This window comes from Lissotriton helveticus, chromosome 5_2, assembly GCF_964261635.1.
Source record: "Lissotriton helveticus chromosome 5_2, aLisHel1.1, whole genome shotgun sequence".
Taxonomy (NCBI): domain Eukaryota; kingdom Metazoa; phylum Chordata; class Amphibia; order Caudata; family Salamandridae; genus Lissotriton; species Lissotriton helveticus.
Genome location: NC_136066.1, coordinates 3616105 through 3638005, shown reverse-complemented (window position 1 = coordinate 3638005; position 21901 = coordinate 3616105). Strand labels below are relative to the sequence as shown.

The following is a 21901-nucleotide window of genomic DNA, read 5'->3' as shown; positions in this document are numbered from 1 at the left end:
TTTCCTGCCCAAGGTAGTCACCGCCTTCCACATTGGGCAGTCCATCACCTTGCCTACCTTCTTTCCGCCTCCGCACCCCTCGAAACAGGAAGAGCGGCTCCACCGTCTCGACCCAAAACGCGCGCTCTCATTCTACTTGGATCGCACACGCCAGTTCCGGGTGGATGACCAACTCTTTGTTGGTTACGTGGGCGCTAAGAAGGGGAAAGCGGTGCACAAGAGGACCATCTCCCGGTGGATCATCTTGTGTATCCAGGCATGCTAATCCTTGGCTAGAAAGGAGCCCCCTGTTGGATTGCGGGCTCACTCCACCCGAGCCACGGCGACTACAACTGCCCTGGGCCGGGGAGTGCCCTTACAAGACATCTGTCAGGCAGCTACGTGGGCATCGCTACACACGTTTGCAAGACACTACTGCCTGGACAGCCAAGTCCGGAGGGATGGCTTCTTTGGCCGTTCCGTCCTCCAGGACTTTCTGGTGTGATTATTGGTTCGCAGACCCACCACCGGGGTTGGTCTCATTTGGCGTTGGGCGTTGCATCACAAAATACAACTGCTAGCGGAACACCTTCCAGGGACGAACAACCAATTTGCCGACCTCCTCAGCAGGATGCGATAACAAGTCCATGAGTGGGAGACAAGACCCAAGTTCTCCTCCCATTCTTCCGCAAGGTGGGGTTTCCACAGATAGATCTCTTCGCAACAGCAGAGAACTCCAAATGCCCCAACTACACCTCCCGGTTCCCATACCCTCTAGCCAAAGGCAATGCCCTATGGATCGATTGGTCGGGAATATTTGCTTACGCTTTTCCGCCTCTCCCTCTTCTTGCATTTCTGGTTCAGAAGCTCAGACAAACATCTCCCACCCTTATTCTAGTGACTCCCACATGAGCTTGTCAATGATAGTTGACGGCACTCCAGAACTCTCAGTAGTTCCTCATCAGAAGCTTCAGCTCACCTCAGACCTTCTTACTCCCAACCATGGAGAAATCAGACATCCAAACCCCGGGGAGCTCAACCTAGCAATTTGGCTCCTGAAGTCAGAGTTTGGATACCTAAAACCAGATTGCATGACAATTCTTGGAGTTTTTTTTTGGGGGGGAGTTTTTTTTATATAGCGCGAACTAGAACCGAACCGAATCAGTTATCAGAGCGCTTTACATAGCACCAGTTACGTTACATGAGGACACACTTTCATTTTTTAGGCACGGGGAGATTAAGTGATTTGCCCAGAATCACAGGGGGTTATTGGCGTCGTTACCGAGACTCGAACCCAGATCCCCAGGTCCGAGGTCGAGCGCCTTAGCCGTTAGGCCAACCCCTCTCCCCTTCTTAAAGAAGCAAGAACGCCTCCTACTAGGGCGTGCTTTGCAGCAAAATGGCAACGGTTTGTTATATATTGTAGTAATCAAACCATCGATCCATTAGATGGTTCTAAACAACAAGTCATTTACCTATTGCATCTACAACGTCCAGACCTTGCCTACACATCCATACACCTACACTGTGCAGTGGTGGCTGCATATCTTCAAAACAGACTACACTCATCCCTATTCAGCGTACCAGTAATTAAAGCCTTTATGGTAGGCCTTAAGAGTGATACCACCAAACGTTTCACCGGCACCTGCATGGAACCTTAATGTTGCTCTAACAAGACTTCCGAGTCCACCTTTAGAACTATTGCACAATTGCCCACTGCAATTCCTTTCTTGGAAGGCTGCTTTCTTTATTACTATCACTTCACTAAGACGAGTCTGTGAGCTTCAGGCACTAACCTTGGAAGAACCATTCTTCCGAATCCATAGAGACAGAGTTGTTCTTCGAACTAACCCAAAGTTCCTTCCAAAAGTAGCCTCTGCGTTTCGTATCAACCAATTGGTTGAGTTACGGGTTTTCTTCCCTCAACCTGATTCTATACCAGAAAGAGCTCTGCATACAGTAATGCTCTTTTGACATCTAATGTATTATATGTAAGGCTCCCTGTTTTCCGTATTTACTGATTTTTACAGATAAATACAGTACGAAAACAATTTATTTTCCTGTCTGTATTTATTTCTAAATGTGGATAAAAACGGAAATTGGGTTGTTTTTGAGTGATTCTAAATGCTGTCAATCATCACTGCCATGACAGTAGCTGTGCAGATTGACAAGTGAGGGGATTCAACAAATATAAGGATTTAGTTAAGAGCTTTAAACAGCTGTAGATTTGCGCAGCGTTGATACTAAAATGTACATATTTTCTTACAAGTGCATATTTTGCCATCTGACTGTGTATATACGTCATTGAAACCTGTCAAGTGTTCAGGCACGAGTGCACATTGACTGGTTAAATAAATGCAGAAATATACACATTTCCGCTTCATTTTTTCACAAAACCTAAAATAATATGGATAAATGCAGGTAAAATTAGCAAAAAATAAATATGGATAAATACAGACGGAAATAACAAATATAAATACCATCAAACCGGGAGCCCTAATTATATTGACGGAACAAAAGATTTTTACAAAACAACTTTTTGTTGCCTTTGCTTACAGTTACAAAGGAAAACCTATCTCTAAATCTGGTATTTCTAGATGGGTCGTTCAATGTATCCAAACAGCTATATTAAAGTAAAAAGAACTTTATCTATACCTCCTAAGCTCGTTCTACTTGTAAAATAGGAGCATCCATAGCCTTTGTAGGTAAAATTCCTATAGGTGACATTTGTAAAGCAGCTACATGGTCTACACCACACACATTTACCAAACGTTATTGTGTGGATGTGTTAGCACGCCAATAAGCCAATGTAGGCCAAACGGTGCTGAGAACACTTTCAGACAACTGCGGCACCCACTGGTTAGCCACCACTTTGGGAGAATACTGCTATACAATCTATGCAAAGCATGTGTATCTACAGCACACATGCCTCGAACGGATTAGGTTACCCTATAAGCATCTGTTGTCTGCACATAGAGCTGTAGAGTCACATGTGCCCTCCCGGACGCCTATGGTTATTGTAGTTCGTATTATTTGCGTTCTGCACGCATCGACATCTCTGTACAGATGGAAGCCGAGGCATGAGGTTCATTCTCTTACTGGATTTCAAATACCAGGTGGACTATTCGAGATGCAGCTAGGAAGTACCTGACGAATGCTGCAACTGTGCTCCTCCCAGAGTGTATTCTGCCGCTGCCCCAGCACTGAAGCTGACCAAGGGCTTCAGAAACTGCAGAGATGTGTTCCTGTCCATAGTACAGTGCGATGTGCGTAGCTGAGACGGAATGGTATGGCTATGGGGAGTAGGGAGGCTAGCAGAGACCGCCATCACACTGACTATTCGAGGTTGTCTGGGACTTCGAGAGGCACTCCCTAGACAGGGGTAACTGACACCGAGCTCCTGCATGTCCTGGCCTATGTGAGACCTCCACGCTTCCAACACAAGACTAAAGGCGAGCGCAACAATGGTCTGTCCACTCCCTCTAATGTCAGGTACTAGCAATAAGATGATGCTTTTTTAAGGACCCTGGATTGTCAGCGCTATGTAAGTCGATCCGGCTAGCCTGCACATTCACCCTGGCGCCATCTGCATGCGAGCCTTCTCTGTAGCCTCTAGCAGCAAGCACAAAAGCATTGATACCTACAGGAAACACTATTGACCCCTTATGTTAAAAAATGCACCTCCAGACACCAGCAGGTCCGTCTCCCTTTAATGCTTTCATTTAATGAATGGATCGAAGTTCCTGAAGCCCTTATACGAGGAATAGGCTCACAAACTCGAGGAGAACCACGTATCTGAAGAAAACTGATATCCTGTGGATATACCTCCTTTCACTTCTCCTTTACCATTCTTTTGAGTCCGTGCAAGGCTGACCTCGATTGTGCATTGGAAACTCGCAGGACAGAGTGCGGTGATCGGTCAAGTTTACAGGACGTTGAGGCCCCCTTGAGAGGCCCTGACCCAGTGACTAGACATGCTTTGCTGAAGACTGGAGAGTACTTTGAGAGTTGGATCTGAGTGTAGCAAAGACGATCAGAGTGGTTTGTGCATGCCTAGAGTCCGTCCGTGTCCCAGCACATGCGGAGACCGATCCCGTGAGACTGTGGCATCTGCGCACAGGCATGTGCAGTGCTAATGATGTGTCCATCTGTCTCTTGCAGCGAAAGCACCAGGAGATTCGAGCCATGCGGAGCCAGCTGAAGAAGATCGAGGACCTTGGGGCTGCGATGGAGGAGGCGCTGATCCTGGACAACAAGTACACGGAGCACAGCACGGTGGGGCTGGCCCAGCAGTGGGATCAGTTGGATCAGCTCGGCATGAGGATGCAACATAATCTGGAGCAGCAGATCCAAGCCAGGTGAGCCCGTCACCCCAACGCCCTTCAGTGCTCTGCCAGCGACAAGGCGCCGCCTGCATTTATACTTGTGTATGCTTCGTCCCTTGCAGGAACACCACAGGAGTGACGGAGGAGGCTTTGAAGGAGTTCAGCATGATGTTTAAGTAAGTGTTCCACAGATACATGTAGCTTTTAAATCCCAATCGCCACTGCAATTTCTCAGCCTTTGTGTGCGGCCTGATGAAGCCACCAGCCACCCGCCACAGCCTTTTGACGAGGTGCCACCAGCAACTCCCTGATTATTATTTTTTTCTCCCCTTCTTTCAGGCACTTCGACAAGGACAAATCGGGTCGACTGAATCACCAGGAGTTTAAATCGTGCCTGCGCTCCCTGGGTTATGACCTGCCCATGGTAGAAGAAGGCGAGCCAGACCCAGAGTTTGAGGCCATTCTGGACACCGTGGATCCCAATAGGTACAAGCGTTGTATAGATTGTGCTGACATGCAAAGGATAGAAGACCAGCAATGGATGGGTGCGCTGCGTGTAAAGGGAAGCGAGTAGGAAGAGGAAAGATGGCACGCTGAGAAGGCGAAGAGTTCGTATAGGTAGTCAAATGAACGTGGCTGCCTCGTTGTGTAGAAGAAAGGCAATGGGGAGAGAGGTAGTAAAAGTAAAGGGATCAAGGGGATGACAGACCGCATGTTGGAAAGAGAGGCGGTGGTAGCCTTCTAGGTAGAAAGAAAGTGACAACCTAGAGCGGGATGGAGAGACCTGGGTGAGGAGGTGTGTCAATGGGGGAGAGTGTCAGTGGAAGCAAAGCAGGCAGGTGGCAGCCAGGTGAGGAGAGGCGGTGGTAGCTGCTAGGTAGAAAGGAAGTGACAACCTAGAGCGGGATGGAGAGACCTGGGTGAGTAGGTGTGTCAGTGGAAGCGCAGAGCAGGCAGGTGGCAGCCAGGTGAGGAGAGGCGGTGGCAGCTGCTAGGTAGAAAGGAAGTGACAACCTAGAGCGGGATGGAGAGACCTGGGTGAGGAGGTGTCAATGGGGGGGAGAGTGTCAGTGGAAGCAAAGAGCAGGCAGGTGGCAGCCAGGTGAGGAGAGGCGGTGGCAGCTTCTAGGTAGAAAGGAAGTGACAACCTAGAGCGGGATGGAGACCTGGTGAGGAGGTGTCAATGGGGGGGAGAGTGTCAGTGGAAGCGCAGAGCAGGCAGGTGGCAGCCAGGTGAGGAGAGGCGGTGGCAGCTGCTAGGTAGAAAGGAAGTGACAACCTAGAGCGGGGTGGAGAGACCTGGGTGGAGGAGGTGTGTCCATGGGGGGAGAGTGTCAGTGGAAGCACAGAGCAGGCAGGTGGCAGCCAGGTGAGGAGAGGCGGTGGTAGCTTGGTGGAAGTAGAGGGGTCTGCACATGGAGCGTTTCGTTTGCATAGTAGTATGCACATTGCATGTATGTTCGAGGCATGTGTGCTGTAGATACACACGCTTTGCATTCTCCTGCCTTCTTGGCAGGAGTATGCAAAGCATGTAATTCTACAGCTCTGCATGCCAAGAACAGATGCTTACTGGGGAAGTAACATTATCCATATATATTAAAAGAGCCTGTGCACTTGGTGAGTTTTTAATCACTTCAAGTTCTGGTCTGGGTCTGTGATTATTGTATTGCTGTAAGGTGCACCTTTCTGTGGGCGGATCGGTCTCATGGCTATGCTTTGCCATCAGATTGCGGTGTGCTTCTATGGGTGAGACCTCCACGACTGGCAGACTTATAACAACTGCCATGTCTGTGGGTGGATCGTCCTTGAGTGAGGCCTGACCTGTTACTTTCCTCCTCAGGGATGGGCACGTATCGCTGCAGGAATACATGGCCTTTATGATCAGCAGAGAAACGGAGAATGTGAAGTCCAGTGAAGAAATCGAGAGCGCATTCCGAGCACTCAGCACAGAACAGAAACCATATGTGACCAAGGAAGAACTCTACCAGGTGAGTGCGCCCTCCTGCTTTTATCTTGTACTACGTGAGATGGGAGGTTGAAGGTGCTGCAACCCCCACGCCACACCTCAGAGGGAACATGGCAAGAACATTGTATTTTGTTTTGTATAACCTGAACTATACTCTGTGCGAGAAAGTGTGTTAGGGTGAGTGGGGCTGGTTGTGAGACCTCATCAAGTAATGTGTTTGAGGCATGTGAGCTGTCGATACACGTGCAGTGCATACTCCTCCCATCTAGTGTTGAGCTCGAACGTGTACAGCTTGAAGAAGCCTTCCGAGTCAAGAGGTATAGTGCCTCCTCCTTTATTATTGTGCATGAACATTGACTCCATAGTTAGATTGATTTATTTTGCCATCAGGTTCATGCGTGCTTCCTTAAAGCTCGAACTTGACGCCATTTGACGCCCTTCATCGGGGCCTCTCGAATTCTCCGTTTCCGATAAGTTTCAAACATTCTGTGCATTTTTCTTTTCTCAATGTCGTGGTCGACTATTCTGGAGTGAAGATGATCTCCTTGAGCGGGGTCTTGGCCCCCGTTGGGCCCTTTTCTGTGTTTTTCACGTTTGAGAATAGTCTGAGTGATTGGAAAAAACACCTTTCAGATACGGTCGAGAGTGCCATTCGAAGTATTCGTGAACACACCAGCACAGTCTTCAATTTGTGCTTCTGTCCAGACCAGGACGAGGCTTCCTGCTTACATGCCTTGTGTTTCGAATGATGACCACCATCCATAATTGTTGTAATCATCAGCTCGCACAGTGCGCCTTGGAACAGCAGAGAAACTGAAGCCCCCAAAGTGTTCCGGGAAGTTGTCGATTCGGGATATGACGACAGCAAGTATGTAGACGCTGGGCAAGTCGCTACTTTCAGCCCTGAACCAGAGTCCCTGTTGGAATCAGAGGATCAGATCTGCAGCCGACATTGGCCCAACAACAGGGCATACACGCAGTGAGTGCCACATCCCAACAAGGCACTCACTGCCCCTCCAGGGACGGGGCTTCCAGCCCTCATTCAGGGTTATCTGGTCCGCCACCACAAACCAGCCTTGGTTGGCACAGATATAAGGCTTCAGAGCCGACTTCGGTTCCCACTCCAGGACCGAGTCAGCAGCTCAAGACCAGGCCCCCCTCAACGCTGACATCTTCGGTGCCCACTAGTGGGTCAGCATCGAAGGACAGTTCAGAGCCGGAACAAGCGTCTGCATCAAACTTCTTTGGGGCTGAATCAAGGCTCAACGGCAAAACCTACTTCAGAGTTGAAACACATGTCAATGGCAAATTAGTTTGGAGCTGAAACAAGCTTCCACGTCTAAAGACTCCGAAGCCCAAACAGCCAGCGGAGTTCAGTTACCCATCCACAGCAGACTCCGATAACCAGGAGCTTCCTATCCTTCAACTCCTTCAGGAGGCACTGGACTCTACAGCGACGCCTGTTTATCCATCCCCACACAGGCAAGATTATTGCTAAACCTCGGACTCACGAGCAGCAGACTGTTCCTCGTAAGAGGCAGCTTACATGTGAGGAAAAGGAAATGCTGCAGCCACCACGACCTCTAAAGTTGAAGAAGAGATGTGACGGGGTACCAGACCCCTACCCCTAGCACCCTCCTTTCTCCTAAACCTCGTCCACCACAGCCCCGGTCACTTCAGGGGTCTTCTCATAAATCTAGTGGTGGGGGCCACCCTTCCCGATAGGATGAATGTGAGGTTCCATACATCCAAGAGCAACAGAATGATCCATGGAACAATTATGGGTAGTCCCTCCAGGGCCCAACGGCCCAGATTTGTACCCTGCAAAGCCTTCTCCCCCTGATGACACCACATCGTATCATAAGGTTATCCAGAGAGCAGCTACTTTTCACACGGTGGATTTACATTCCATACCAGAGGAAGATTTCCTAGTGTAAATCCTCTCGTACACAGTGGGACCATGCTTAAGCTAACGCAGGAAGTGTTTAAAGACCTGGTAAAGGCAGGATTGTCTCACCAAGGGTCGACAAGAAGTATAAACCTTCACACCCACCATATATTACAGGGCAACTCCCACCTGGCTCATTGGTGGGTAAGAGGGCGAGTGTCCAGGGTACCAGGGATCTACCCCTGGTTAGACAAAATAATAAAATTGGCCTCAGCAGGGAAAAGGGTTGCAGCTCAGTCAGCGACCCATTGGCGTATTGCTAATTTGATAGGTCTGTTGGTGTAGTATGATCGCGCCAAATGGGATGAAATGGGGAGCGTATACAGCACCGACGGGAAAAGTATAAACGCAGGGCTCAAGAGATTGTATTACAAGGGCAGACCTTCTCAAATACTTCTGAGATGTGCCCTTGATGCACCGGACACCACCGATGGAGTAGTAAACTTCAGCATTCGTATCTTAAGACAAGCTTCAGATACCCTGGCTTTAAGCCAGAATTTCAACAGCATCTGATCAACATGCTTTTCCATTGAAAACAACTATTTGGGCCTCAAGCTGATCAGGTGCTGAAAAGATAAAGAATTGGTCCGATTCAGCCACGGCGATGGTAGCCCTACAGCTGCTATCCCCTCAGGTGAATTTTCACCACACAGTTTCATCGCGGTTCCAAAATCACCTTACCAGAGGCCCCCACCTCCTATCAAAGGCAGGAACCTACCCAGGGATACTCCAAAGCTTAGGGTAAAGGAAGGGGCAGAGGTGGAACGGCTACATCAGCCAACCTTCCTAAACCGTGACTTCCTTTTCTGGGCCCTATTCCGCAGGTGACCTTTGCCATGGGCTCATTCCTCACGGGCTGGAGGACACCCCTACAGAACATCACTGTTCCGGGCCTGTCTCCCCTACAAAAACATCTCACATAAACTACCTGAAGCTGTTGGCAATTCAGTTGGCATTCATCACAAACAGTCCCGCTCCAGACCGACAACAATGACTGCCATGTACTACCTTAAACAGGGGCACACACTAGCCCTAACTGTCGGGTTGGTGCATAATATTTGTTGTTGGGGCAATACAACACAGGGTTCCCCTAATAGCGGAATATCTGCGGGGTTGACAACAACTTTTCAGAGCTGCTCAGCAGGATGCAGCAACAAGTCCATGAGTGGGAACTCCTCCTAGAAGTCCTGCTCCACTATTTTCACAGATAGGGTTTTCCGGACTATAGGAAACTGGCTCTTTCTGATATGTCAAAAATCCTGTGGACCGTGTAAAGAGTCCAGGGGTTCCCTTATGGGTGGACAGGGCTTGCTATGCAATCCCAAAGTGCTCTTTTTGGGGTTAGTGTGGTGAAGCAGCCTTAGGGTTAACCGAGGAATGCAGGACATTTGCAAATACACACAATGATTAATAAATGACGCACACGACTCAAGATCCACACCAATTTAAAAAAAGCATTTGCAATGCAATAGGTCTTGTATGTACACGAGTTTAAGCTATTGGCATTGGAAATGACAATGCCTTTTATGTTTTAAATACCACAACATAAAATTAAAGGCATTCTCATTTACAATGCTATTAGATCAAACTTGTGTAAATGCAAGACCTATTGCACTGCAAATGCTTGTTTTCCCTCAAGTCAGCAGATTGGTTTGAATGCACATTGAACCTGACAGGCAGTATAAACGAGGATGATCGCTTCCGACTGCGATCAGGAAGCCTCGGGTGCAACCGAGGGAGTAAAAGGCTCAAAATGAGGATAGCTGTGACGTGGGGGCCTGGGTGCTGCTTTACTGTGAAGCTGGTTTCAGCAGCGTAACAGCGGGCCCTATTGCAAACAAGGGATCACTTTTTATTTTTAAAGACCGTGATTAAGTGATTTGCCCAGAATCACAGGATGTTGAGACGACGCAGAGAATCAAACCTGGTTCCCCAATCCCTTAATCGCCAGCTCTGGCAATTATGCCACAGCCTCTCCCAGCAAATGAAGCCTCCGGACCAAACATGCCCCTCTGCAGCAGCAGCTGTCAATGCCTCCAGGGCCAAAGTAACAGCCCTTTGATTGTGAAAATACTGCCCGGATGTTGGTGTGGAGAACTCTGAGGCGGGAGGAGGCAATTAAAAGCCGCAATATACAACCAGTTTTAACTGCTCAACAGAAATAGTAGAATATATTCCTGGAAGGAATGGATGTAAGCCCGCACACAGGGTTTGGGGCAGGTTACCTAAGGTAGATGGGTTCCCCAGTATTGAATGGGTGGCACGCTAACGTGCAGCAACACAGAGGTACACAGGCACATTGAACATGTGTAATGAACGCCCTTCCGCATGGCAGATGCCAACTTCAATGATCTGCTCAGCCGGACTAATATAAGATGCGGATGCAGATTACGAGATGACACTAAAGTCGACCACCTAACCTAACATAAATAAGCACTTCATCTTCCTGTGTATACAAAATAAATGACCTTTTGTAATGCAACTGATGTTCATGTAAAGTGCTCTGATACCTACATTGCGCTTTACCAATGTACATAAAAAACAGGAGAATGGGAGAAAAAGGAGGGGTGCAGACAGGGAGGGGGTGAGAGGGCGAAAATAGACGGGGAAAACGAGGACAAATATGAAGTGGCAGGGGGTAAGAGCAATATGGATTTGGGTGGGGTTTCACAGAAGCACGCAGCAGTCCTGGGAGGGAAAACAAGGAAACAGACTGCAATGGGAAAAAACGCAAGCCAACAGCGCTGCATTTAATCTCCTAAAAGCAGCTAAACCGCTTTTCAGAAGGAGTTGGTCTGCCATGAACCACACACCAATTTCCAGCACTGGTAGGAGTTCTAAAACAAGCAGGCTCCTTGCAGAAGAAAAGAAAGGCACGGGGCTGCTATGCTGAAAGGTAAAGCAGGGCGTCCATAAAGCGTGCACTGATAGTGCTCTTTCAGAATTAAAATAATATGAGAACACAAAGGCGATGCGTGCTATGCCTGGAGCACAACATTGCTAGTGTTGCATTTAAAAACAAGCAACGAGGTGGGATCCAGGAAGAGGCAACACGATCACGAAGGGTGGCAGGGGCGGTGCAAAGCACTGATAGGAGTTGTAAAACAAGAGTGTATTGTGCAGAAGAAAAGAAAGGCACGCGGGAGCAATGGTGAAATGGAAAGCATGGTGGCCATAGTACAAAGCACAACTCTGAAAACAAGCAGGAAAGTAATAAAATAAAACAATAGCGAGAAAAAGAATACAGTCGGCAGACATATACAGTGCAAGCAGAGTTTGAAACATGACCAATAAACTTACCAAACAAGCGGTGTTCAGAACACAAGCAGGAAACTAACCTAAACAAGCACTAAAGACACAAGCAGAAAACAATAACAAGGAGCGACTGGCGGGTGGCACTCGGGGGTGGCACACAGAGGGCGGTGCGACGACAGTGAGTGGACGACAGACATGCATCGAGCACTACCATGAGCATGAAGCAATTCATTAAACACAAAAAGAGTTATCAAAATAACAATTAAGCTGTCTAAGCGTAACAAATCTGTACTTGAAACGGAAGTGACGTTTGCTGCCTAAACCAATTGCACGCCAGCAAAGAAGACTGACATTGCCCTGAACGAACAGTAAGCAGCAGGCGGGAGCTACCTCCATTTACTGAATACTTCAGGTCTTGCTACAGCGCATGCGCTGTCTAGGCTCGACCTAAAAATAACAAAGATCTTTATATATGTTTACGCATCCGAGAAAAATCGTTCAGGTAAGTACGGTTTCAAATATAAATTCTATTCACTTTGAAAAGTGGACACTTTGTGCAGTTTCAGAGTTTTGTTGTGTTACTCCCACTGTGGTGGGAGTGTAGACACTGGGAGACCTATACACGGATGGAGCTTTGTTGCCTTTTGCAACACTGACAATGGATGCTGGCCTGCCAGCGGGTCAGTTTATCCAGTATTAGGGTATCTTTCATAGATTCACATGCCTGAATCATTCCCCGTCGTCGAGGCGGGAGTCCCACGGTAAATAAAATATATAATAGCAGTGCCTAAAATTTCTTGTAGTAGGCTGGAAAAGCCTAAAGGCCTAACTAGGCCTCAAAACTTAGCAGCCTATCTACATCATTATGTAAAAAGACCTGAAATATTAGCCTCAGCCAATCAGCTGTCCTCACCCTCTAGAACCTTCCCTGCTCAGGCAGTTCTCCTCAGATTTTCACCGCACTTCGTGTGTAAGGGAGTCTCCCTGAGTGCCTACTCAGTTTTTGGATTTTCTAGCTTCAAAATGTCTGAAAGGAAAGCTCTTTTCAAACCCTGTGGAACCTGCTTCAAGAAGAGAGTCCATGTGGATGACAAGCACTCGGATTGTATTTATTGCCTACACCCTTCACATGTGGTGAAGGACTGTAGAATTTGCCGTACCTTTCCTCAGAAAACCATCAGGGATAGGGAGGCAAGGGTTCTTTTGTGGCTGAAGTCTTCATCTGCTGATGAGGAGGACAAAGCCTCAACTTCTAGCAAGAGAGCTAGATCCACGGACAATGCTTCTCCTGAGAGAAAGAAATTGTTGAAATCCTCTCAGAAAGCTTCTGAACCCTCTCAGAGTGCATCGGCTTCTTCAAATGTGAGTACTACCCAGACCAAAACTTTAACTCTGGTGTCTGTACCAACTACTACATGGACTTCTACCTCCTCTTCTACTTCTGTGGTTACCACTTCAGCTATCACGTCACCTTTGATGTCTGTTCCACCTTTAATATCAAAAACCAAGTCACAGTCTTTGAAATCCTTCTCTGCGAAGGCTCCATCGACTAAAACGTCTACTCCGTCGACGACCGCACGGCCGTCGTCGACGAAAACAATGTCTCCAAGGGATTCGTCGTCAAAGACATCATCGACGACCTCGTCGACGAAGATCTCGTCGACGAAGACGCCACCATCGGACGCGTCGACGACGGCGTCGTCGGCGAGAACATCATCGACGACCCCGACGACGAAGGGATCGTCGACGAAGACACCATCGACGGCTCCGTCGACGAGGGACCCGTCGACGAAGACACCATCGACGGCCCCGTCGACGAGAGACTCGTCGACGAAGACACCATCGACGGCCCCGTCGACGAGGGCCCCGTCGACGAAGACACCATCGACGGCCCCGTCGACGAGGGACCCGTCGACGAAGATATTATCGACGGTCCCGTCGACGAGGGACCCGTCGACGAAGACGCCGGCGACGGTCTCGACGACGAGGGACCCGCCGATGACGGCCTCGTCGATGACGGCGTTATCGACACTCTCAACATCGAAGGACTCGTCATTGACAATACCTTTCACGGCCTCGTCGACGACAAAATCTTTGGCGTTGGCAGCGCCGTCGACGGAGAATCCGTTTACTGGGGCTTCTGCTCATCGGCTGCACGGTTCCCCACCTGCAAAAATACAATTCACTCATTTCCAAATGAAGACTTACAAAAGGCAGGATTATTCACATATATCTCCGCTCTTGCCATCACACATTTTAGAGACATACATGCAAGGAGAGTCAGAAGAAGGAGAAGAGGATGATGACCCCTTTGGGATTGCCTGTCACCCTTCTCAATTGCATATTAAACTTCAAGAGGATGATGAAGAAGAGTTTCAGGAGCAATATACGCATGACGTATACTCCACTCCATATCAGTCACCTCGTTCTAGACTTCCTCGGTCTGAGGACACAACACATTTACCTACTTCCTTAATACAGGACTTGCAAGCTATGTTGGCAGATTATCGACAGAGATTTCCTCCAACTGAGGGTGCGCCTGCTGGGTCATCTGCTTCGGCTACTGTGCCACGACCTCCGTCGCCAAGTGCTCCTTTATCTCCACAGCCACGTACTTCACCAATTCCTCAGGTTTTGGACAGTTCGTCCTCTGATGGTGACGAAAGTAGAGAGGAGGGAGAATTGCCGGATAACACTCCAGTGGACCCTTGGGAGGATTATGTCATCCCTACACCTTCTCCACCACCTCCCCGTCCTTCAGACTCTCCACCTGAAGATATTGGGGGTTTTCACAATATTATGCAGAGAGCTGCTAATAGATTTCAATTGGTCGTCACAGTTGAGCAGTCGGACTGCTTTTTACATGACTTTAAGGAAGGGTATCGGAGAGTGATCAGAGCCATACCTATTATTGACTATATCTGGAAGGAAGGCCTCAATATTATGAAAACACCAGCCTCCATTCCAGCAGTTTTACAAAGGATTGATAAAAAGTATCGAGCACCATCCGATACACCTGCTTGTTTGATCGGCCATCCTCGACCGGATTCGGTCATTTCTCAGGCGGCGCAGCAAAAGTCCAAGAATCCTTCTGCTCCCATCTCAACGCCACCTGACAAGGAGGGAAGAAGGCTTGACGCCATTGGGAAGAAATTTTCTGCAAACGCAGCAGCATCCATTAAAGCAGCAAATTCCTTAGCTACCCTGGCTCGATATGACAGGCAGATGTGGTCGGAACTCTCGGAATATCTTGAGCTGATCCCGGAGGATCATCAGATGGATGTACGCAGAATTGTGCAGGAAGGTGAAAGGGCGGCCTCAGAGATTATTGATTGCGCCCTAGACATTTCTAATACCAACTTTCGACAACTGGCTGGAGCAATTGTCCTTAGACGTCAAGGTTGGCTCAAGGCTACCACCTTTAGACCTGAGGTCCAAACCAAGATCTTGGACATGTCTTTCGATGGTGAGTCCTTGTTTGGAAAGCACATTGATGACGCTTTATTGGCTATTAAAACCGATACCGACACAGCGAAATCTCTGGGAACCCTGCAATACAAGAGGGGGTCCTTTAGAGGTGCAAGAGGTCGTGGTTACTCCTCCAGAGGAAATTATTCAAACCAACAAAATCGACAATATCAATCATCCTACAACAAACCATACTATCAATCTTCTAACAGGCAGCCTGCTTCTGGTTCTTTCTCTCGGCAGGGAGGACAACGGCGCTCAGGTAATCAAAGGAGAGATTCTAACAAGCGCCAATGAGCTTTGCCGGATGTCGGCCACTCCTCTTTCCCTTCCCGTGGGCGCCAAGATTTCCGCCTTTTACCATCAATGGAGGAAAATAACTTCAGATCAGTGGGTCCTGGATTTGGTCAGCAAGGGACACACTTTGGAGTTTTTACAAAAACCTCCCACAACGCCGCCCAGGGGTCCCCCTCCCCCTCGTCTGCGCTTACTCTTCAAAGAAGCCTTAAAGATGCTACACAAGAATGCAATAGAACTAGTCCATCCTTCTCAGAAAGGGCTGGGCTTTTATTCACGTTTCTTCCTTGTGGAGAAAAATTCAGAAGAGTGGCGTCCAATATTGGACCTGCGCAAACTCAACAAATATCTAAAGAAACAGAGTTTCCGCATGGTCACGTTGAAGGACATTCTGAATTGTCTGAACGAAGGAGACTTTCTGGCTTCTCTGGATATGCAAGACGCATATTTTCACATCCCTATTCACCCCAACCACCGCAAATTCCTAAGATTTCAAGTGGCCGGCGTCCATTTCCAATTCAAAGTCCTCCCATTCGGCCTCAAATCGGCCCCCAGAATCTTCACGAAATGTCTAGCCCCAGTGGCTGCAATGTTGAGGTCCCTGGGACTCCAGGTGTTCCCATACCTCGACGATTGGCTGTTAAAGGGTCCCACCAGTCATTCGACCATGGAGGCAGTCAACAAAACACTTTCACTGTTCTCGAACCTAGGATTGACCCTCAATTCTCAAAAATATCAGCTCCACCCTCAACAACGACTAACTTTTCTGGGTGCAGTCTTGGACACATGCCAGTGCAAGGCATACTTGACACAGGAGCGTCAAAACAAGCTCGTCAAACTGGCAAAACAAATATCCGCAAAAAAGTCACTTTCAGTGCGGATGTATGCTTCCCTTCTGGGGATGTGTTCAGCTGCGATCAATCTCATTCCTATGGCAAGACTCAGAATGAGACCGTTACAGGAAGAGTTGCTTCGTCAGTGGAAACAGGTCGAAGGATCATTCGACGACCGCATCAAAGTCACGTTCAAAATGAAACAGGCTCTTCTCTGGTGGTCGAAGACACACAACTTGTCGCAGGGTCTCACCTTCCTCCAAGAGATTCCGGACTACACTCTGACTACGGATGCGTCCATGGAAGGTTGGGGAGGTCACCTTCAGGACCTTCAAATCCAGGGAAGATGGTCTCATCAGTACCAACAGATGCACATCAACATATTGGAACTCAGGGCCATCTTTCTTTCCCTGCAAGCTTTCCTACCGAGGATCGTGAATTCGTCAGTCCTGGTGCGCACGGACAATACCACCAGCATGTTCTACATAAACAAACAGGGAGGAACGAAATCTCTTACCCTGTCACTGCAAGCTCAGGAAATGTGGGAATGGGCCTTACAGCACAACATATCCCTCAAAGCAGAGCATGTTCAAGGGATTCGAAACTCTCTAGCAGACAGTCTCAGCAGAACCTTTGTGGACTGTCACGAATGGGAACTCGAACAACATCAAGTAGACACAGTCTTTCGCCGTTGGGGGAGACCAACGCTGGATTTGTTTGCCACGCAGCAAAACAGCAAGTGCCTGTTTTATGCCAGCAGGTTCCCAGGACGGGGGTCAAGAGGAAACGCCCTCCTCATGAGATGGACCGGAATGTTTGCGTACGCTTATCCTCCGATTCCGCTCATTCCGAAAGTCCTGCAAAAGATGAAGAGGGAACACTGCACTCTCATTCTCATTGCTCCACGTTGGCCGAGACAATATTGGTTTCAAGAGCTTCTCCTGCTGTCTCACAGCCTCCGTTTCGGCTCAAACCGACTATGTCGATGCTGACAAGAGAGGACGGTCAGATTCAACATCCAGATCCTCAATCGCTGCACTTGCACGCTTGGCTCCTGATTTCCTAGAGTTCAAAGACCTAAACATTCCCTCGGAATGCAGGAAAATATTGTCGCAAGCACGTGCACAAAGTACCATCAAAACATACCGTTTCAAGTGGAAGAGGTTTTGTTCATGGTGTGGAGATAATGATGTTCATCCGCTGCAGGCTCCTCCTGAAGCCATCCTTCCATACCTGCTTTCTCTGGCTAAATCAGGTCTAGCTTTTTCTTCCATTAAAGTACATTTGGCAGCAATCTCCAGATTCAGGAAGCACTCCAACAAACCATCCTTATGTTCTTCCTCCTTGATCAAACAATTCCTTAAAGGACTCTTCAGAGTTTTTCCTCCAGTTCGTCCTCCTCCTCCGGAATGGGATCTTAATGTAGTCCTTTCCCAACTTCTTACAAGGCCCTTTGAACCAATCCATAAAGCGGAACTGAAATTTCTGACTTGGAAAGTTGCAATTCTGTTGGCTCTTACTTCTGCTCGCAGAGTTAGTGAAATACAGGCGTTCACTATTATTCCACCTTTTCTGCAGTTCTCTAAGGACTTTGTTACACTTAGGACCAACCCTAAATTCATTCCTAAAGTGCCAACTCAATTCCACATTAATCAACCGGTCAAGCTTAGAACCTTTTTCCCGGATCCGAAAACTCCTGCAGAAAGGGTTTTACATTCTCTAGATGTCAAAAGATGTCTCAAATTCTATCTGCAAAAGACAAAAGACATGCGTAAATCTACACAACTGTTTGTTGCCTATGGAAGACCCACCTTCGGTCAAGCTGTCACAAAAGCAACTATTGCCAGGTGGTTGTCCTCCACAATTACCTTCTGTCACGACAAGGCCAATAGACCTTTATCAAGGAAGGTTAAAGCTCATTCCACGAGAACAGTGTCGACCTCTACGGCCCTTTTCGCTGGAGTGACTCTAGAGAACATTTGCCGAGCTGCTACTTGGAAAAGTGTGCACACTTTTACCGAACATTACTGTCTGCAGTCGGCAGTTCAAGATGACACAGCTGTTGGTGATGCAGTGCTGCAGCATCTTCTTCACTAAGGTTGGAAAGATTATATATTTTAAACTTTACATATTTATAATGCTGTCCTATCTGTTATATTCGAAGGTTTTGATGCATATGTTATGTTGGCATGTTTTGTACTCTATTACCTTCCTGGTTGTGTGGGGATTGATTTATATTTTCTTTGTCTCCCACCTTCCTCTATCGACAGACATGATGTTACTGCTTGCTATTCTGATTCAGGCATGTGAATCTATGAAAGATACCCTAATACTGGATAAGAAAACGAGTTACTTACCTGTAACTACGGTTATCCAGTATTGGTATCTTTCATAGATTCACATGCACCCACCCTCCTCCCCGGTAGGGCAGTTCTGGCTATGGATACTACTTCTCACTTGTGCTGGGAAAATCTGAGGAGAACTGCCTGAGCAGGGAAGGTTCTAGAGGGTGAGGACAGCTGATTGGCTGAGGCTAATATTTCAGGTCTTTTTACATAATGATGTAGATAGGCTGCTAAGTTTTGAGGCCTAGTTAGGCCTTTAGGCTTTTCCAGCCTACTACAAGAAATTTTAGGCACTGCTATTATATATTTTATTTACCGTGGGACTCCCGCCTCGACGACGGGGAATGATTCAGGCATGTGAATCTATGAAAGATACCAATACTGGATAACCGTAGTTACAGGTAAGTAACTCGTTTTCTTCTCTTGCACGCAGCCATCATGCGGACGTTGACGCTGCACTAGGGAGACCTGACAACTGAGCCACAAACACACCAGTTGTTGCAGTATCTACATGTGATGGGGGAGGGGACACATGTGATCCATTGGCTACTGCAGGCCCTACTCACGCATGTGTTAAAGCCACTGCAGAGACTCCGGTCGCGATGGGCAGAAGACAGAGGTCAGCCCTGGACAGATAAAGACTGGGAACGTGTCCTAGCCTGCGCCACGCATATACCACGTAACTCACGCTTCAAACTCATACAAACATACATATTGCATAGGGCGTATCTCTCGCCCGATAAGATGAATAAATATTTCAATGTTGCCACTTCCGCTTGCCCGAGGTACCAACTACTAGATGCTGACTTGCTGCACATGCTGTGGTCTTGCCCCTTGCTTCACTCTTATTGGCGCATAATCACGGACACTCTTACTAACAGCATTAGCACCGAAGTGCCACACACATGCAAGGTTTGCATCTTGGGATTTTACAAACGAACAAAAGCTAATAGTCAGCTCTAGATTCTATGACTTCGGTCTAATCACTGCAAACCGTATGATAACTAGGAGATGGAAACACAAAGAACCTCCTGTGAGAAGTTGGCCTGATATGCAGTGCTCACTATTCTAGTGATCACTATGTATCATTCCAACAACCCTTATTGATGTTTGGTTGTAAGTCAACCTGATAGACCAGCTATCCTAGTAGCATGGATACGAGCAGTCTAAGGCTAAGACTCTAGAGGGCGTGTTAAGCCAGCTGTTTTACCATCACATTACCCCTTGAACACCAAGTGAAAGGACACCACACAAGTTGTTATCAAAAATAAAGTATATTTATGTATAACAAGACTACCCTGGCTCTTTATCAGACAGGGAGCTAAGCACACAACAAAACTCTTAAAGAAATACTTAAAGTCGCACAATTTACACAAATGCCCGAGGTCACGAAAAACCATATAGTACACAAGTGGAATGCGAATTACTAGCAGGTAAGTAACTATTCTCATAGGCTTTAGGATCGCTAGGACTAATCTACTGAACCTTCAGATTACAAGCAGGAGGCCTAGGGACGTCGTGTGCAGAGTGGGAACTCTCACGCGTAAGGCGGGAAAAAGTTTATGGAGGCTAGTAAAAGCAAAGTTAGTGTTCTCGGGCGAACCCGACTAAGTAGAGCTGAAACGACAAAGGATCCTGACACTTAGATAGTTAGACTATGCTGGAGCACCGAAATGCTCAGGTTACCTAGCCCAGGGGCTGCGGCTGCATAGGGCTGAAAAGACGTCGGAGATCCTCGTTGCAGTCTATGGAGCCTGAAGAAAGAAGTTGCTGGCAGGCGACCAGTGAAGAAGTTTGTGATGATCCAAGCCTGGATCGATGAAGATGGATACCTGTAAGCAGAGGGGACCAAGTTCTGAATCACTAGCCAGTGATTAGGTGGGCACCAGGATGGCACCGGACGAAGTCACCTCGACCAGGTGAGTGGGCGACGCTGGGCTCTGCAGTCTCTCGGACTAGGAGGCGTTGTCGGCGACCAGGATGGAGGGGCGAGCTGTCCCACGAAGGTATCTGCTGTCGACGTCGCTGGACCCAGGATTGGGGCAACAACTCTTGGCAAATGCAAGCCCACGCGGTGGACTTAAAATGGCGTCTGGAGTGGACCAGGAGGGTCCGGGGTGCTCCTCTGTTGGAGGGGAGCAAAGGCCAGTCTGGAGCAACCAGACCAGCAGTGTTGTCGTCGTGGAGCGTCGTGAGAGGGCCACTAGCCAACGGGCAAGCGACCTGGACAACGCGGTGAGCAGCAAAGAGCAGAAGGGCCCCACGCAGATCTCCTGGATGCAAGGGGGCTGGACTTCGGTGCTGGAGCTGCTCAGGGTTGGGGCTTCTCGGACCCCAAAGCACTCACGTGAGGATCCCTCAGTAGTCGTGCTGGGCAAGCGTCGTGCAGTCTGGAAGATGGCCGGTTCCTCGAGGTCTCGTCACACCCACGAATCTCAGCTGTGCTGATGATGCAGGTAGAGGTCAGAGGTGCCAGGGAAGCCGGTTCTCGTCGAGCTGGGCAGTCTTGATCCGGAGGAGAGACTTACAGCAGACCGCGATGCTTGGATGGTGCCTGCTGCTGCAGGGTGACTACTCCTTAGTCACAAGGGAGAAATCTTGAGAAGAGTCTTGAGTTCCTTTCGTGGAAAGTAGTTTCAGGATTCAAAGATGATCTGATTTGGAAGGGGGCCAGTTCCTACCTTTATCCTGCAAAAAGGGGGCTGGCACGCGACTAAGTCCTGCCCTATGGGTAGGACTAGGAGGGTGGTGGTTACACCCCTCTCCCCAGCCGGACTTTCCCCAGCTCAGGGGCTGGTGTGCCCCTGGAACTGGTTCAGACCGGCCTATGCATAGTGAGCACCGGGGTGCCACTTGCAGTCACCTTCCTCTATAGCCCTGCCTACCTGGGATACACAAAATCCTGTCTGGGACGGTGCTGGCACCGTCCCTGGCAGGAAACCCTTTGTCCTTGCCTCCCACGCTGGGAGGACTCCCAGCAGCAGGAGGGCAGACTTGTGTCTCGGTGGCAGCATCCATCTTGTGGAGCTGAGGCTATGTTCGACTTTAACCGGGGTTACAGGTTACCAACATGTCTTCTCCCTCTAGAGGGATGGAATGCTACCCCCGTCGCCAGAACTGGCGAGGGGGTAGTATTCCAAAGCGTATGACACCTTACACGACATGTTTAGATAATGTTAGACCAAAGTTACCATAACCGCGAGGATTATAAGGCACTTAAGAGTATATGGTCTGACGCTATCATGAAAACGGCTAAGGGATGGATCCCGAAAGCCGCAGACAGGCTCAGCTCATGCCAGAGCACCATCTCACACGATTCCAAGCACTCTGCCTTCAGGATTGTTAAGGCCTGCCATAGGAGTGACTGATAGGAGATCTGTGTGTCCATTTAGGTTTAGATATAGGTATACTATATCTAAAGCAAAGGGTAATTACACCACCTTGCTCCCAGCTGTCAAGCAGCCAGTTGTGTCTGTTTAGTTAGT

The 21901-nt window shown here is 48.4% G+C and overlaps 1 protein-coding gene across 4 annotated transcripts in view; it reads left to right on the top strand.

Annotated features, from left to right (window-relative positions):
- SPTAN1 (spectrin alpha, non-erythrocytic 1) overlaps nt 1-21901 on the top strand; it is a 342467-nt gene that overhangs the window by 315296 nt on the left and 5270 nt on the right. For all 4 annotated transcript variants that reach the window (XM_078646605.1, XM_078646604.1, XM_078646602.1 and 1 more), the window contains 4 exons: nt 4141-4337; nt 4427-4480; nt 4644-4790; nt 6145-6292. In XM_078646605.1, the coding sequence (XP_078502731.1) occupies nt 4141-4337; nt 4427-4480; nt 4644-4790; nt 6145-6292 (546 nt within the window). The remainder of the gene's footprint in view (nt 1-4140; nt 4338-4426; nt 4481-4643; nt 4791-6144; nt 6293-21901) is intronic.